This window comes from Heteronotia binoei, chromosome 10 (assembly GCF_032191835.1).
Source record: "Heteronotia binoei isolate CCM8104 ecotype False Entrance Well chromosome 10, APGP_CSIRO_Hbin_v1, whole genome shotgun sequence".
NCBI classification, from domain to species: Eukaryota; Metazoa; Chordata; class Lepidosauria; order Squamata; family Gekkonidae; genus Heteronotia; species Heteronotia binoei.
The window spans coordinates 48991541-49010809 of NC_083232.1; the positions used below are offsets into that span (position 1 = coordinate 48991541).

General features: G+C 39.3%; 1 protein-coding gene across 3 annotated transcripts in view; it reads right to left on the reverse strand.

The window, feature by feature from the left end:
- The window catches only part of ETV1 (ETS variant transcription factor 1), a 90956-nt gene extending 73312 nt beyond the window's left edge, over positions 1-17644 (reverse strand). The window contains exons 1-5 of one of the 3 annotated variants that reach the window (XM_060248583.1): positions 17423-17637; positions 16861-16981; positions 16004-16091; positions 14125-14172; positions 4303-4356 (exon numbers count right to left, since the gene is read on the reverse strand). In XM_060248583.1, the coding sequence (XP_060104566.1) occupies positions 4303-4356; positions 14125-14172; positions 16004-16091; positions 16861-16905 (235 nt within the window). In that variant the 5' untranslated portion in view covers positions 16906-16981; positions 17423-17637. Of the gene's footprint in view, positions 1-4302; positions 4357-14124; positions 14173-16003; positions 16092-16860; positions 16982-17422 lie in introns of all 3 variants that reach the window. The other 2 variants (XM_060248586.1, XM_060248584.1) reach the window with 2 other exon arrangements.
- Positions 17645-19269: the final 1625 nt, after the last annotated feature.

The following is a 19269-nucleotide window of genomic DNA, read 5'->3' on the forward strand; positions in this document are numbered from 1 at the left end:
CAAATAAACATTGCCAGATTAGATCCACACAAGATAAAATGTAGGAAGCAAGTAACATGATATCCTGACCATCTTGCATTCAGCTTTCAACACAGAGTTTCAGAACAAGATAAATTGCCCTGTACTGTCAGGCATATTAAAATATCCATTTCTATCAGATACTCAATAGCTAGTTCACCAGCTTGATCAAAATTATGTTTTTTAAAAAAAAATCAACAAACTCAAAGAACACTGTAATAATCGCCGCAGCATAATTTCCTTCCAGCTGCTGCTTCAACACAGCAAACAGTAGGAAGAGAATGCTACATGGCTTCTCCCTCCAAATAGAATAGAGTGGCAGAAAGGAAACTCATGCCAACATAACTCTGGTCCTCTGCAGATGGTAGCAATGAGATCACAGCAGTACAACTGCAGTCATCCATGAGTGCCACCTGCAACTTCCAAACATGGCTCCAACTCACAGCCACAACAGAGGAGATGCCCTCAGATGACTGCAAAGCCAATGAGCAATGGCTCTAGCAGAACACACTTACCGAGAAGTACATGCTACAGTTTGGGCAGCATCTCTAATTACATCTACAGACAAAAAATGATAAATCATTTAAAAAGTATTATACAAATTTTTAAAGCCCTATTTCTGAAGCATACTATCTTGGCTCAGTGATGCAGGTGCAAAGATCTTTCCTACAGGTTAAAATTTGTTGATCTGTTTGGGGGGCAGGGAAGAGGGATCAAGGAGAACTAAATTCCCTCTACCCACAAAGTGCTGACTGGTTGCATTCTGACCTTTTCAAAAGGGATTCTCATACGCAGCCTTACCCATTGGATCAGAAATGGAAACTGAACACACAGGATGCTATTGTGTACGGAACAGCCCATCATCTGGAGATAAGGTAATGTTATCTTGTATGTTTGAAATTGTTAGCTGCCTTGGTGTCCTTGTAAGGGCATAAAGGCAGGATATAAATTTTGTAAATAAACACACTGAAGCCTGCAACTATGAATGAACAGCATTATGGAGGTAATGTCTTGTCTGAGGGCAAATGATGGAGTGGATCCAACCACCCTTCAAGTAGCCTTCCCCAAGCCTAATGAACCAGAATTTTGGAAAAGAGCTACTTAAGCTGAAGGAAGGCTCCTTAGGCTGAAGGAAAGTTCAAGCTTTGAGCCAAAAGGTGAGTATAAATATTTTCATTAATAAATCAACTACGCTCAATGGAGTGGTAGAATACGGGTAGGATCCACCCCATTTAATTCAGAACCCCACACAATGTTTTCCCTCCTCCATCTGCAGTTTGTAATCATTCTTCAAGAATTAGTGCCTGGATCTGCAACAACAACAGCTGGCAAAATGAAGCGCTGGTAGAACTTTGCACTTCTAGGTAAATTATTTTGGAATACCCATTTGGCATTCAGTGCAGATGCTGAATGTAGACTGTGACCTTACTGATCTAACAGGACATTAGCATCTTAGCTATATGGTTTACATGTAGCAAAATTTCTACTAAAACAGACACACAAAAGCCCTGACTACAAGTTACAGTGAACACAGGCTCTTTCTTGCAAAAAGGTGCAAGGCTGTATGGGCACTCACTGTAACATGTGAACACAGCTAGAGAGGGCTTTAAAACATCTTGCATAATAGTGACATTGCAAAGAAAGCTCTTTGTTTGGAAAGTTAGTTAAAACTGCTTCCTTGTCTAAATTCCACTTCAAGCTAATAAATCAAATTTCACTCCATGCATAAACAAATGGCACAGGTTTACAAGAGCCTTGAAGCTATTATTTAACCACGCTGCTTAATATGGTACAACACGTTTCTATCACAAGTATCAGTTTAATACCATTTTGTAACACCTTAATGTTAAGATTAACAGGCTCCTGATTTTAAAGGTTACCGTGTTCAATCAATAACTTATTTAAACAAATGGGGGAGGGGAGTTTTCCAGTGACCTGAAATGAGAAGAAGTTGTGGAAGAAGTCAGTTTTAAGAACAAGATTAACTAACTGGGACAGCAGCATCCACTGAAGAGGAAACCAGGAGTGCCCAACAACTCTAGTGCAGCCACAGAATCCAGTTCAATGTATAATCAGTGAAGGGTATTAATGAGAAACATGACAGGACACCACACAGCAAGCAAAATTCCAGATGACTTGCAATTACACTTTTTAAGTTGGCTTGAGAGAAATATAGGCTGTTTAACCAGAACCTTGCCCATTTATGCGAGGAAGCCTACTTTTTCACATGATAAAGCAGATCTTGCGAAGCAGGACCTTAGTAAAATATCACATTACCATATCCTGAAAGAAACATCTGCAGTTTATTTCAGGATTTGGTCATGTGTGAATTCACTGAGGGCAAGGAAGTTTCACAAAACCCCTTTATCACATGACAACTGAGGAAGGAAAGTCAACATTTTAAATTCTTCTACCACCAAAAATAGCTTTATTCTTGAAATAATGGGGGTGATAGGATCAACTAATGGCTCTTCAGAGAAAATCTGGAGAAAGCTATATTGCTGAAGTATCCTTTTGTGGATGAATTATGTGCATGCATGACCATATATTGCTTTTCAACAGTACAAAGAGAGAATACTGTTTAGTATGTTTCTATCCCTTTACCTAGGTTCACATTAACTTCAACACCAAATTTTCCCATTCTGAGAGTTTTATTGCTGGCTTTGTCTATCTCAGCACATTTGGAAGGAAAATAATTTTAGCAGCTTTGCCCCTCTGATTTAATAGGCACAGAGCCATAAACATTAAGAACATCAGCATTAAAATCAGTTTTCTCAAACCCTTGCTTGTTGAACATCCCAAGGTTGTGGGAGTGGGAGGGGTTTAACTTAGAATCCAATTTACATCTATTCCATAAGGCTGACTCCCAGGAAAGTATCTTAAGATGGCATTGTAAGATGGGCACATACTGTGGACCCAGGCAAAGTATATACTTGATGTATGCACCATCAACACAAATTCTCCATCAGGCCTTACTCATGTTTTCTTCCTGAGTCCATGTATACTTCCTGAAGAAATAGCTGATATTTCAAACAGACATATCTGTTTACCTTAGGGGAAAGTCAGTTGCATTAATCCCTCCTTGTGCTGTATCTCACACTGTTCCCAGATGTTCCCCCAAAATGACTTGGGCAAAGGGGATGCAGGGAGCCTCTACAGAAGATAGAAGTGGCAAAGATCTGCTTCACTCATAGTTCTCTGGAACCAAGCTTTAACCTCTGGATCAAGAGTTTACTAGGATATATGAAGATGAGCTAGATTCGGCACTTCAGAGGCAAACCTGAGCGCTATAAAGAAATGAAACGCCAGAACAAACAGGCAAACAGTGTAGTATGGGAAACCTAGAGGCCACAAAAATAAGATAGGCACAGTAAAGCAGCTCTACATATTAACAAACCTGACAGCAGCCTTTCCTAGCTTCCTATTTTGGTGGTGGGGGGGGACAGAATGTACCAGTTATTTTCAGAATAGAAAGACAGAGGAGCAGTTCTTGAGATAGATACAATTGATACAGTCCATAAAGAGTTTTCACTCAACAGCTTGGTCCTTTCCATCACATTGTGGTTGTAGCAGGTAACTGGAGCAACAGCCACAGATGATGAGATGTAAACTGGCCCTTCAACAAACAGCGGCAGGAGCTTCACTTAAAATTAACCAATCAAGTCATGGTTTAGAAATAAATTGTGCACAAACTTCACCATGAAATCCAAGTATTTGTTTAAAAGGTTTCAGTAGCACAACTAGAATATGACATTTCTTAACATTCTCTCAGTAAAAATTATTTGCCAAACTAGCCATTTATGACTGCTACAATACTGCATCTAAAATCACAAACTGCCTTTATCCCCTCAAACCTTCTTGTGCAGCATTCCTGTACTGCAGAGAGGTTTTGCCCAATACTAAAGGTGGCAGCAGACACTCAGATACAGGGGCAGGGCTGGCTTATACTGATGGGGAAAGAAAATAAGGTATTCATTTGCCCTGGCACTGGCTGAGGCAGTAGGGAGTGGGCGTAATTCTTTTGTATTTTGAGAAGTCCCTTCTTTCACATTTTGAGAAGAATGAATCACTACTACCACCCCAGGGTGGTGGAAGCTACCCATCCTCACTGCTGGACTTTCACAAAAGAAGAGAAGCAATATGACTTGATTCAGTTAAGCTACATTTCCCAGTCATAGTTCAATGCTTGTTGATGTCATTTTTATGGCAGTGTCACAGAATACCAGCCTCAAATTTCACATAGCTGCTGGCTAAGAGCCAAATGGTAAGTCATGCTATACTTACAACTTTCAGCCTGGTAGTCTGGCACAAACTGCTCATCGTTGTCAGGTACCTGAGCTGAAAGTAGGGGAGGGGGAGACAGGGAGGAGACAGAAAAGAAAGAATTAACATTCACAAGCCACTAATGCATAAAATGATCCTCAACCGTTAGGACTAGGAGACAAAAACAAACCAATCAAAAAAGTCAAGGGTAGGATTCGTATTAATTAGCATTCAAATTAAGCATGAAAACCAACATGAAATATGTTTAAAAATACTTGTTGGCTGGCACAGTGATTAGCAGAATTATCTGTACACTTTAAATCCCATGATGGGCAAGCATCAGAACATGAACAGTATTTTTTCCAATAAATAAAACAACACAGTTTTCCAGCCATCCCCACATTAAATTAGGAGATAAGCAGCAGTTGCACACATAAGATTTCTGCTTACCTCTAGCCAAAGTCTAGAGAGAAAATTGCATCTATGTAGCAATCACTGGTTATTTATTGAATTTTAATCCTGCATAGTCCATGAAGACCTGTGGGTAATGTATATGCCCCCATTCCTGTAGTTGACCCTCATGACAACTGTGAGGCAGATAATAGGGAGAATGACTGTTCCAGTTACCCTGTGAGCTTCCCTGGCAGAGTGAGGAACTGAATGCAGATCTTTCCAGTCCAACACCTAACAAGACTGCCCCTCAAGTACACTTGGCATAGTGACCAAAGGGGGGAAATATAAAGTATGCATAAACCCACAGAAGCTTTTGAGAAGTTACCTATGAACAGCTGCAGTTTTTCACAGAGACAAGTAATGCTTTGGTAGAAGCACAAAGAAGACAGAGTATTAATTAAGTAGGATGGAGAAGAAAAATGTATTTCTTTTTCAAGTGCATGAAATTCTTGCGCTCTTTACCAATTTTAACTGTATTCTTACAGTTATTCTCCAGACCGCTTATTCAAGAGTAAGGCACTTTATATTAGCACAAATTTATTCTCATTTTAGTTCCTCATAGCCATCTTTTGAACATTTAGATCAGAACTGAAATGAACCTAAGCTGTTCTATGATAACCATGCATTCTCTGCATCCACCAATACTGTCCTCCAAAAATTGAATGAATGAAAGTGCTTGTGAAATAAGTATGTCTTGAATGGCAAAATCTCATCTCCTAATTCTAAACCAATGACATAAAATTAAAAGCTTCTTTATATGCATATTTACTTAGAACTAAGTCCAACCAAGTTCAATGACAAATAATACAAACTACAGTCCAATTCTACGCAAGGTTACTCTAGTCTAAACACACAGATTTCCAATCACATTAGACTGGAGTAACTTTGTACAGGACTGCCCATTTCACCGGTTTGCTTACAGTGCTCTTCCAGGGAGCTTGCCGGTCAATCAAATGTACAAATTAAGTTGGTCCACGAAGATAACAACTGTAGACTCTCTAAATAAAACTAACATTAACAAATTAATTCAGTCTTATACTAGTTAGTGCTGATGCCAGACTAAAATCAAGATTAGGAGGGAGGGAAGGGAGGAGAGAGAGAGCGCGTGGAAGGGCCCATCATTTTTCTTCAAGCAGTAAATCTGACGTAGGCTTCCACTTTTTGGTTTATATTTACATTCTGTTTTATATATTTAGGAACACCATAAGCAATACTGGATGATTAGAATATTAAATAAATGAACAGACTAAGGGATATCTGCTCTCTCTCTTACGTACACACACACTGTCAAAGAAAGTATAGTTAAGAGCATAATAGATCCAAGCGGGTAGCCGTGTTGGACTGAAGCAGTTGAACAAACAGGAGTTAAGTTGCACCTTTAAGACCAACCAATTTTTATTTAGAATGTAAGCTTTCGTGTGCTCTTAAGCACACTTCATCAGACGAGGAATCCAACACAGTGAGCTGTTCTAAATAAAAACTGGTTGGTCTTAAAGGTGCAATCTGACTCCTGCTTTGTTTAAGTGCTTAATGCAATCTGTCTGCCCAAGCCAAAAAAAAAAAGTACAGTTGACTGTACAAATTGAGTCTGGAAGCTGGGATCCAAGGAGTTCCTTCAGTGGAAACAAGAACCCAAGATGCCCCTCAGCAGCCTTTAGCTGGAACTTCCCCTGCCACATCACCAACTGTTTCTAAAACCACATTCCATATTTTAAAAAGTTTACCTCACACTTAGTATGGGGAAATGGCTGTTTCTTCTAAGTCTCTTGAGCTCCCTGAAGCATTTTCATGATTGCCTGAACCCTGGGCCGATTTTCCAGAATACCATTTCTACTTGCTTAAGACTGTATTAAACATTGAATCAGATCAGATTAAACTATCTGAGATGGAGGCAACATTAGCACAATAATCCTAAAATAAATGTAGGTTAGCCCTACACATTAGAGAACACAGATATCAGAGAAGCCACAAGACCTTCAGTTAATGGTGTTCAGGCAAGGTTCAAACAGTTTGGGTAGGAGAGACTACACTTAAACGTTACGAGGAAACAATGCATTGCTGTCCAACAGCTGACAAACTGTGTGCCTCATTGCATAACCATCAAGCTTTCTATTATTCTATTCCTTTTAACCAAGAATTATGCACTTCTAAGATTCTGCAAAGTGTCTATTTTAACCAGCTTAAAGTTCACCGATACCTAGGACTTAGCATTCTTTCTCCCAACGAAAGGAACCTCAACATCCTTATAGTTTAAAAGCACATTATGTTTGCATTCTATCTTTTATGTGCAATATTTTTACTCACAAGAGAGTTTTAGGCTAAGAAACAAACTTGATCAAGGGGAAAGGAGATCAGAAGGTCTTTCAGTGGCTACTAGCCATGGTGAATGGAAGATCCTCCAGGTTCAGAGGTAGTCAGCTTCTAAATCCCTGTGCCAGGAGGCAATATCACAGGGAAGTCTCAGACTCTACGCCCCACTGTTGGAACTCCAGGGGAAATGGTTGGCCTCTATGTGAGAGAGGAAAGATACTGGACTAAACAGATCATTGGTCTAATCCAGTTGGGGTCTTCTTATGAATCCACGATCCCATCACTAAACCTTAACATCTAGTAATCAATCTAGTTTGCAAGCCCAAGCAAAAGAAAAGAAAGAATTTAGCAGCAACATTCCACAAGTAGTTTCATTCACATCTGCAATTAAACACAGGATAGCAATCCGATTGTCATGTTATGTGATAACAGAAAAGGGAGCAGAAAACTGAGCCTTCTATAAAGAGTCAGACTATCACAATGCCTGCAGTAATCCCCTAAAATACATAGATGGTTCTATACAAACACATTTATCACAACGCACAAAATCATTTACAATAGAGTAATGCATGCATAATTAATATTGTACACATCTGCAAGACACAGGGATGAGAACATGTTAGCACTAATTGTAATCTAGTTCATTTTAAACCCTTTTAAAATCTTTGCAGGATATACTAAATGGGCTAATTTATATGTACTAAAGCATGCACACCTTAATTAGTACAGAATATTAGGAGTCACAGAATATAGCTTGTTTTATTACTTACAACTCTAGCATGTACCAAATCTGTAAAACTTTCAATACATCAGTTGAGTACATTTCAGTTGTCTTACAAAACTGACAAAGCTTCAGCATTTTTTTTAAAAAAAATAAAAATACCCCAGAACAAATACGTCTTTAGCACTCATTTCCAATCACTAGCTTTAACACCTGCACAAATTCACTTTCAAAGTCATGATATCAGAAGTGGCGTCTGCCCACACAAGGCAGTTTTCCACAGGAAATACTCACATAATGGAAAAATCACTGCGGATCACTTTATAATAATAGTTACTAATTTACTAAAAATAACTTATATACAGCATAATTTTAAAACCCTTCAAGGAATGAGTTTTAAACTGGGCATGCATTTATGCTTTTTGAAATAAAAGAAAATGTCATGAGATACCTTTTTTGATATCTTACACTTCCTTGGGGATGCAAACTTTCTTGCTCAGACATGTATTAATACTATCAAAACTCATACGTAATGCAAGAGTTATAGACAGCAAAGAATTAATATGTTGCATTATTTTTTAAAAAGACACAGAATCAAAACTGTCTTAAGAAAAGAAGCGGAGACTCTTCCAGCCATCCCCACCCACCACATCAATTTTCCCTACCCTAAAAAAGGAACTGCACTGATTTGAAGGCAACGCCTGACAGACTTCTGTGACTCCAAAAAACTTTTGCACCACTGGTTTTAAAAAGTACTGACAAGTCAGACCAGCAAGCAGACAGTTAAGAAGGGCTAATGTGGATGCCTGAAAAAGAAAGAAATATGACTACAGAGGGCTGTAACTACAGGCATATTTATGTATCATTCATTTCCTCTTTTCTTGTCATTGCCAACATTGCAATTCTATGAAGCTGTCATAAAAGCTACAGCGGTTTTGAATACAGTGACAGTAGGGAAAACGGGGGCATGTCAACAAGAACATTTGCTGAGCATGATTTTATATATAAAATGCACACGATTATTTCCTTACAGAATAATATGATTTGTCCATAGAATTTAATTAGGATGGGACAAAAAGGATATACTCGCAAAGCCACTTTGTATTTCAATACTGAAAACAGCAGGAACGACTCTAACAGGTTCACTGTGTATTAAGAGAGCAAGTAGCCCATGTCTTAGACCCTTACTCAAATGAGTTATTGTGTCTGTTTTTTCCATAAGCCTTACCACCAAATGTTCCTCTGCCTTCCTTTCTCCCCCTCCCCAAATTATCATCTTGCGACAGGCAGCAATAAAGGCCATGAAGTGTTTTAATTATTAAGAAAAAGATGTAATCACCATCTGGATTTTACTTTTCTTCAAGACAGTTCAAATGAGTCTGCTTCCGTGCAAGTTTACTCAAAAGTAACTACCACTGAATTCAGTGGGACAGTTTCCTAAGTAAGTTTGCACAAGCCTGCGTTTTTAGTTTTGGCCCTTTAAATGAAGAGGTATATAATATTCTTTTAATACTAAAACAATAAAGAGAAACTTATTTTAGCATATGAAGCAAGCCAGAAGCAAGCTGGAGAATGAAGTCATAAACTGCAGACTAGTTTAGTTTCTTCTCTGGCAAATAAAATCAAAAAGGTGGGGAGGGCGAGACTGGGCACCAGCCCTTGCAAAAGAAGTTGATATTTAATTAAAACCAGCTCTATCCACTGTAACAATGACCTGCAGCCAAACAAGGCAGAAGATGTATGAGTCATTCTTTCTGCCAGTGAATGAGACAGCTGATCTTCTAAGCAATTCTTCAAGATGTGCAGTCAGAACTGGAGCTTTGCCTCCATTCACAAAAACAGAATCTAGCAAGAAACATGTGGCACCAACCACAACCTTTTCATGTCACACCCTGATAGAACAAGAACTGAGTAAACTTGAACTTCTTACATAAACACATTCATTTCAATGCTTTGTCTCAGACACAGCACAGGCCTCATTAAGGAACAAAATTTAATAAATGGAAAGTCAGGCAAACCGCAACACTGGAACAAAAAAAGTTATAGGATCCCGAGGGAGGCACAAAAAGAAGATCAGATGAGCCATTTTTAACCTCTGTTCTTATTTCCCCCCCTCCCTAATATTTCCAGTAATATTTCTTCTTCAGGTTTTGACAGCCCATTGAGAACAGATACCAGTGATTTCAGATTATCAAAGAATCAAGTGTTTCCTTCATAGAGTCACATGCATCAACAAAAGTCTTGGGTGGGAGGAGCACAGATGATCTGGGAAAACATACTACTTTAATTATTCAGAAAACAAGAAGCTATTCAGCAGCTAAGTTTTCACGAATCAATTAAGCGCTGCTTCCTTCTTTTCATCCAATGAATATTTGGGGAGGGGTGGGGATACTAAAACCAAAGATCACTTGAGAGAGAGAGAGAGAACTTTCAGTAGAAATGTGTCTTTTCCAAAATGACTTCATGACTTTTCCAAAATGACTTTGGAGCATGATCTTGTGCATGAAAACTAAACAAGGGCATGTACTATCCAAATGCTATAAACTTTCACAACATTTTTAAAAAATCTGATAGTAGTCAGCAGTATGGATTGCATGGACTGTAATTGTAGTGTAGTGTAACAATGTCATAAAGTCTCAATGAACACCCTTCCCCACATACTATTTTATGTGCTCTATGAACACTGAAAAGAAGAACTTCTCATAAATTTCAAGACTTTTTGCCTTGGGCATCACTTCTGACCTACAGATTATTTTCCCAAAAATTTTACAAAATCATAGCCTCCAAATCCTCCTCCCAAATACATGCTAGGACCACCACTTTCAACACCTCTCTACTAGATTTCAAATACTTCTGGGTTTTGCTCAATCAAGGCTAGGTCCAAATTCCATTAGCCCATCATCTATTTCTCCTACTGGACTGTGTATCTTCATGTTAGATTGCACCAACAAGATATGGAGGGGGTCCATAGTTCTAAGGACTCTAGGTGGGACAAATCACCTGATTTCTGGGCCCTTCACATTTTGCTTTCCAACTGAAGTAAGAAACTGGCAACTATTTGTGGTGAGGGCATGCTTACTGGTAATGACTCTTACATTCCAAAGAAAGGCAAAGGTCACTGCTTCCAGAATCCTAATATACAAAGTATGTCAGGTAGCAGAAGAACTGATACATACTTTTTGTTAAAGTTCATTCACCAAAGGTGGCCATTATTCACTGGCACCAATATATTTTAAAGAAATCAATTCCTTATTATCAGGATATCCTGTCCCATCTTGAATAGAAATGAAGGAAGGAATTAAACCATCCCATCATCTGTCCTTTTGATTAATAACAGATTAGTCTCCATTAGAATTCCAGATGACATTTTTCAAATCAATAGTAATGATAACAGGATTTTCATCATCTCTTAGAATATTTACACTGTAGTTATCCTATTCAATAAGGGTTTTAGAATACTTTCCTTTTAGCTTTTTCCCGCCCTTTCAGCCACAAAGTGTTTCCACTATACACAGCAGGCTTTCAGCACCAGTTATTTTCTTTTTGTTACAGAATAAACAGCAGGAGCTTCCATAATGCAAAGTACATTACATTCATATTTGAGCCGATTATTTCAAGTCAATGGTTAACTTATGTTTGCCAAAAACAACTTAATGCAATATCTACAGATTCAATAAAGGAGCTTTGTTGCATGCAGGGTCAAAATAGAGACACTACAGGATTCTATGAAAAACTTAACACAGTGTTACCCCCAAGGTACTGAAAATGTACATACATATGTAAATGTACAATACATATGTAAATTCCATTGTTTCCAATGATACTTTTGTGCATATGCTGAAAAGAGAATAGACTGTTTATGATTACTCATTTCAAGCAACATTCTCCAAAGAAGAATAGGGATACTGATAAATATGCAGCTGAAGCGTCTCAACTATTAAGGGCAATTCTTTCTTTCCCCCACCCCTCTCTATTCATCAGAGTCCCCAAGTTAAACGTGTTGAAGCACAATAAGCAAATTTTTCTGACCTGGTATCCAAGTGGGAGCTCAGAACTCAACCAGCACTGGCAACTGGGGGATTCCATTAAAGGGGGGGGGAGTAAATATCATGGCCATTTTTACTGGCTATCAAGCATCATGAAACTAAAATATATAAATCCACAGCAGCAATGTAACTTTACAGAGATCCATGAACAAACTGAACAGTGGGAAAACAGCACTAACATCAAGTTCAGTTCCATAACCAAAAGGCAGCCATGTCAGAATGGCAGAGGATTTAAACTGAAGCATCTGTCACATATGCCCTGTAAACTTTGTGTCTCTCCCCCCCCCCCGCCACCTTTCAGGTACAAATGATGATTGCAGAGTTGTTGCTTTTAAAAACTTTCTGCTTCCTAGAAAACTCACTCCTTCCCTTGATATTTCTAGCACATACTGGCATAAGTATACTTAACTCCACCTTTAGAAGTCTAAGTGATCGCTAAAACAGTAGTTGCAATAATATTTAATGTTTCCGTATAATTGTAGTAACATACCGCAGCAACACTGGGCTTTAACATTCCTGCTCAATAGATTTTTACATCACCACTGTGTGTATTATAAACACACGCATGCACATAAACTTTTCTGACATGAAAAAGTATTTTTAGGTTATGATTTCACAAACAGGTACAAAATATTTTGTTTGGGTTATGGGAAGAAGTTTTAAAGAACCACTATGATTTTAAAGCAGGAATATTGGATGCAATGATGATTTACTCATTAAACACCCCTTCAGCATCCAGGTACTCACTTTATCCCAACACAAACAATGTATACTATTTTCAAATTGAAAATCGGGCATCAAAGAAGTAAGCCTTCATTTCCCAAATCACCTGCCACCCACTACATTTAGAGTTTTGACAACCTTCTGTCTTATTAAGAGGAATAAAAAGTTGAACAGTTTAATAAGGTCCTCGCTGGAGTTACCTTAACATAATGAGTCACTGTTGCGTTTTAAGGCAGATTTCATTGCAACAGAACTCATTACAAGAGTTCTTCCAATTTAAAGTTTACCACCTCTATGCATGCATAGTACCTGATCTCCTTACTAATGCTGGATAGCACAGGCACGGCTGTGAATAAGGGATTAGAAAAAGCTTATGCTATATGCTCAGTACTTGGCCAACTATATTAAGAGATATCAAAATCAGCTAGTCAGCCTAGATACCAATACAGCATTCCCTCTTTCCTATGCGAAACTATCACATTCAGCTCTCCCTGTTGCTTCCCCTTTCTGAAGGAAAGGGCATGTCCATTCAATTAACAATACACATTCAGATAAAAATAAAAACTCCCATCAGTATACAAAGCACATAAACAACTCAGAATCCATGCACAGAGCTGGTAATATCTGAATATGTCTAATTCAGCCTTCTGTTGTAGAGAAAGTAAATATATATATATATATTACAGGACACAGAGAATCTATACTGAGTCATCACTATATTGGAAATAAACAAGCTGCGTCACAGACAAGAGCATAAACATTTAAGTTAGAAAATATACCTCAGCTAGAAGCAACTTTCCTTGCCTTCTCAAAACTTCTCTTTATCATCTCTCCTTTTGTTCAGTCCACCTCTCCACTGCTCAAGTAAATTCACATTTACAACACAGATATTTTTTCTTAAAAACTGTCAATAACACTAGACTAACTGTATATGGTTTCAAGTGAACATAAAAAACAAGAGAAGAGGAAAAAATACACTCTCTTTTAAAAACTTTTTTAAAAGAAAAGAATAAAACTCATTGCTCTTTAAGCATTCAATACACACCTAATGTTCTTTGTGAGCAAGGTGGAAAGAAGACACTTGCGCTTAAATCTTGAAGCATCCCGTCCTGATGAACCCAGAGAAACTATATTCTGCCATCAGAAAAGTACTTCCATCAGAATACCAAACAATCACACGCCCTGCTCTAAAGGAAAGAGCAAGCCCAGTTCTGGCTGTATGCAGTCTCTTGAGGAACAATAATATAAACCTGATCAATTGCAATTAAAATCTGAACAGAGGCTTGGAACTTGAAGTCTTGGTGCATTAGTTCTTGCCAAAAGCAGATGTGATTGTGAGCTGGAAGCAATTTCTCCTGGTAATTTGTGATGACACTGGGTAGAGCAGCCCCAGAGTCCCCAAAGACAAACTCATCAGAGGCTCTAATGTATGCATGACACATGAGGTGGCTCTTTTAGAGCTCAATTAATTGGGCTGAACATTAAGACAGCAAGTTCAGGACTTTTTCTTCCCTCCCCCCACCTCCCCTTTTTCTCCAGAGTTGTTTTTCTTTTTCTTTTTTTTTAACAAGAGGACTTTTCCCCCCTTACCTTCTGCAAGCCACGTCTCCTGTAATTGGCTCAGATCTTGAAAGAGTTCTAAGAAGAGAGGAAGAGATGGATAAGAAACCAATACCTTTCCCATTTTATAGACTGAAAGCTAATGTTTCTCCCCCTCCCTGAAGATAATACTGTTTTGGCTAGCCTCATATATAGATAAGTAAACTGGAAATACCCTGGTCACAGATCACAATCCATTATTCTTATTATTCAGATTCCACAAGAAACATATGCAACAGAGTGCTTTTCTTTCACTTTCAACCCCAGCAATATTACCCCCTTTCAGCCAACTTGCACAAATGGCACAGAATGCCAGTTTAGCTACCCAAACACCAAGCTTTTAATTCATATAATGTTTCTCCCTTTAAAAACAACTTCAGGTCAGCTTTAGCAGCCACTGCGCAAGCAGCTACACTGCTGACTTCAACAGTTTTGCCCCAGTAAGGACTCATGCCTAATTTAATATTCAGCTCTACCCCAGAAAAATGACAAAACAAAATCCATTTCTCATTTTTAAGCAAGGTCATGCCATCTCTTAACATTACAAGTATATTTATTGTACAGGAAGAGCACTGGTCAGAGTACTCAGGGTTTGCACTCAGAGAGAAAGAGAGAGTGAGGACAGAGAAAGATCCAAGCATGAACAGAATCTGAGGCCAGTGTTATGCATTTCTGAAGTCTTCATAACTCTAGATTAAACATGTGAATTGCAGAAGTTCATCCTCTCAGTTAGTGAAGCTGTCTTTTAAAATTAGGATCATGCACAGGTAGTAAGTGATTCAGTAGTGGACAGAAGGATTTTTTATGAAGTATTCACAGATCCTTATCTACTTTTCAAAGTTGTTATACATCATCGGTCTGTAGTTGGATCACTTATGCTTGAGAAGTGCCTGAGTTAAAATGAAGGGATTTCTTTGGTTGTTGACTCTGTATGGGAGTGAGTGGATGTTGTCTCACTTTTTCAAGCTAGCTTTACAGCTCCCAGGTTTCCACAGGGCTTTAGTGCTTTGTAAATTTCTTTCAAGCTGTAAAAAAAGGTTGTGTGCTGTACATACACCCACCTTACCCCAAAAGCAGGCATTATGGACCAGGCCTGCAAAGCACTACTACTATATTAACAGTCCTTTGTTGCAATGGAGATTGCACAAGATATGTGCAAGCCAAAATGAAGATACGCAGCAACAGCATTGCTTTAAGCAGCCAGAAGTTAACCAGTTCCCACCAATGGGAGGGAGGTTAAGACATGATTGGCAGATGCCAACTTTAGTACTTCATCACCTTCTTCACATTGATGAAACTGAGAAGAGCTCTGACTAAACTCAAGAGAGCAGAGATAGGAAGGGCAATACACAAAGGCCTCTGACAAACTTACTGTAATGCTCACACTGATGGGATCAGCACACCAGTTTGACAAGCAGTCTACACCAAAGGTCAGCATCATCAGAGTGATGTTAGAAGCAGCACCAGGGCAATTCTGTTTGGACCAGGTAGGGCAGGCCTATAGGCAGCAAAGCCTTTCCACAAGCCATGGTGTCAATCCTTACCAAATCCCACTTCAGGTGCATAATATTATTTATATCCCTTCTGTGTAGCGAATATGTTCCACAGAGAGAATGACTCATGAAAGGTACCACAACAGAGCAGTGAACTGTTTTTGTCAGCCTTATGTCACATTGTTAAATGTGATTTTTTTTTGTCTCACTCCTGTAAATAGATTGTTCATTTGAGACAAATAAGCAGGAAGAAAAAAAAAATAAAAAGCCCTCACAGAACATCCCCTTCCTCCCTCAAAAATGAAAAAGCCTGTCATGAAGTTACTTGGTATGAAAAGGGGAGCAAAGTTACCTCCCTTCCCCCAAACAAGCCTCACCTTCTGAGTCATGAGCCAGATCCCTGTTAATGAATTTTCTTTTCCTGACGTTTGCTAGACGCTCATTACAGTTTCTCCCACAGGGATTCTACAAATAGAAAAGATTTTTTACTTTAAAAAGAGAAAAATAGGAAGCAAGATGACAGCCCACACTATCAGCGTTTTAAAAATATTACAAGTCCAAAGAAAGAATGCTTCCCCCCCCCTATTGACCCAGCTACTAATTTCAACCTGTTAGTTTACTGATAGCATTGTCCTTCCTCCACAGCTTTTCTGACTCAACCCACCTACCCAAATACACATCTGAACACACACCTATGCTTTCTAGAGCACTGCAGCATTAAGAATAAGATGTATTCTTAGCAATTTCCAGTGGTAATAACACCTACACAAGAGGGGTCTTAAAAAAAACATCAGCCCCTTCATTTCAATTCCTCAGGACTGCAAGGAAATGATACCAAAAGGCTGCTTTTTTTCAAGCCTTATTTGTCAAAGCGTTTTGAAAAGTCCTATAAAATAGACAAGGTTATACAAATTCATGTCAACTTCACTTTCTCTCAATGGCAGGCAATCACAGCCAAAAACTTTGAAAGGAGCAGCTGGTTTTCTTTCTACCAATAGGTTGTTGTTTTTTAAACAACCTTAAAAGTGGTTTTTGCTTTCCTCCAGCTAGAAATTGTCGGGGTGGGGAGAATTTATTAAAATAAAACTCAACTCTGCCAGCAAAGCATAGGAACCCTAACACGACAGCAAAACAGATATTTTCTCAACACACACAAAAAAAGCCCTCAGCTCTTCACCCCCACCCCGCCGAGAGAGTCAAGTTTAAAACAATTACTTTAGAACTGATCACTCACATTGGTGACCATGTAAGGCACTTGCTGGTCATAAAATCCATCCATTCTGAAGACTTTTTTTTACTACTGTTTTCTGGACATTGGACTGAGAGATTTCCTCCAGATGTAGCCTCCGAGCAGCCTAGAAAACGGGAACACAAGATGGCTTTTAGATTTTAAAAAAACAAGAAATCATGAATGAACCGCTTCAATTTGCATAGCTAATGATCCTCCAAGAGTCCCATTCATAAAAAAAAAAAAAACCTCCTTCCGCTGCCTTCCCCTGGGTTACAAGCAAGAGCCGGAAAAAGGCAGCGCGAAGAGGAAAGGACTTTTAGCAGGGAATCGAATCGAGAGGCAAACGCTCTTTATTGACAAGCCCGTCCTGTCCCCGGAGCGGCCAGGGTAACTCGCACCGCTCCTTCGTAAACGTGTGCAGCAACTAGTAATGGCGCACAACACGACTCGCGTTGCACCTAACCGGAGGAAAGACGCGGCTGAGCTACGGTTTTTTTTTTTTTTTTGCAAAGCATAACCACGTAACCAGCTGGAGGGGGGGGGGAAAGTTGCTGCAAAGACCCACCTGAAGGTAACCGCAAGACGATCGGCTGCGTACACACACGCACCAAAAAGTCCCTCCAATTTTAATAAAAACATTAATTATTCCCCAGCACTTCCCCCATGGAAGCAAAACGCACCACTGACAGTGCTTTATTCCGAGGCTTTTCCTCTACTTCTCCTCCAGGGGCCTCCAATCCAAACTGATGGATCTTTGCATCCTATTGGTTCTCCGTGTCTTTCACAGGATCAGATTTCTGCCTGTCAATCAGACTGCCTCGCACCCCCTCAGGGAAAAACGGAAAAGCTGGATCCTCCCGGATTCTACAGGGGATTCGACGGGTCGTTCCGCCCTAAACTGGCCATACAAAAACAACTGCTCGCGCGTTAAAAGACACAGCGCTTCTATATAATCCTGCAGCGTGGATCAAATTCGTTTTGCCTCCCAGCCCCGTTAAATGCTTCCAACTAGGCGAGCTGTGCCCCTTGTGCCAGCAAATCCATAGGATGCTGTTTCAGCTCTCTCTAATCTCAGTGGCAGAATGTTGCCAGTCAGCTAATTTGGCCAAATTCTTACCACCAGAATCAGGGTTAGCATAGGTAAACTTGCTTCGCTGTAAGGCGGGGGGGGGGGGGGGGATACAGGCAGCCCACTTCTATACATGTTTATTCAGAAGGCAACCCCTCTGAGTTTAATAGGACTTAATTTACAAGTAAACATTCATAGGATTGCTGCCCGACTTTATGAAATGCTGTAAATGTTAGTACATAAAAACTATCAAATACTACAGTAGATGGAGATCAATTTGTACAAGAATATTTATTTACTGCATTTATACCCAGTCTCTTTTCTCCAATGGGATCCTTCCCTTTCCTCACACCAATCCTGTGAGGTAGGTTAGGCTGACAGTGTGTGACTGGTCCAAGATTATCCAGCGAGTTTCCATGGCAACCTGGGAGTCAAATAGGGGGTCTTCCAGATCATTCGCAGAGAGGGCAGGATATAAGTTTAAAGTAAATAAAATAAAAATAAAATCCTAGTCTGGTACTTTAACCACTATACTGCACTGTCTGACAACATTCAATACTCAGGCTTGACAGTCCAGTGTTTAAAAGGGTATCGTGGAACCTCACAGGATGTAGACACTAAGGGCTTGTTGGTTCTGTTTACTTGAGTCAGAATGTGCTAAATCCAAATCTGTGTTTAAATAACAAGAGGAGTACATTTCTAATGTAAAGATACAACCTGGGATTCTAAACAAATGTGACCCTCAAGACACTAGTATCTAGTGAAATTTGGCATATGGAAAATTGTAAATACAGCTGCATAAACCCCATCAAAGAAACCACATCCGGTTAAACAACCTTTGCTGTCACTAGATATTTTCACACAATGAAGGTGCTTTACATTTCTGGATTCTTCAGGGTGTTTTTTTAAAAAAGTTCTCCTTGCTAAATTGAGAATTAGAATGCTCGCTGTACAACGTGTGCTGGCTGAAACTAAATTTCAGTCGGCTGCAGCAAAGAGAGAAGTGGAAAATGCCTATTCTGGAAAGGCTGGATACACACCAGTATGTCTAGAACACTTCATTTCTGAAACAGTTTTCCTGAAAGAAGTACTACACAGTGAAGAAAAAAACCATCTAGGTAACATTTAGAGTGGCATCCTGCATGTTCTTTCTTAACATTTAGAGTGGCATCCACCTGCATTTTCTGTCTACACATCAGTCTCTATTTTTAACATGCTGACTCTTGTAATTCACGTTCTAAGTCATGTTTTGCATGTAGGTTGTTGTTGTTCAGTCGCACAGTCAAGTCTGACTCTTTGCGACCCCGTGGACAAAGTCATGCCAGGCCCTCCTTTCTTCCACC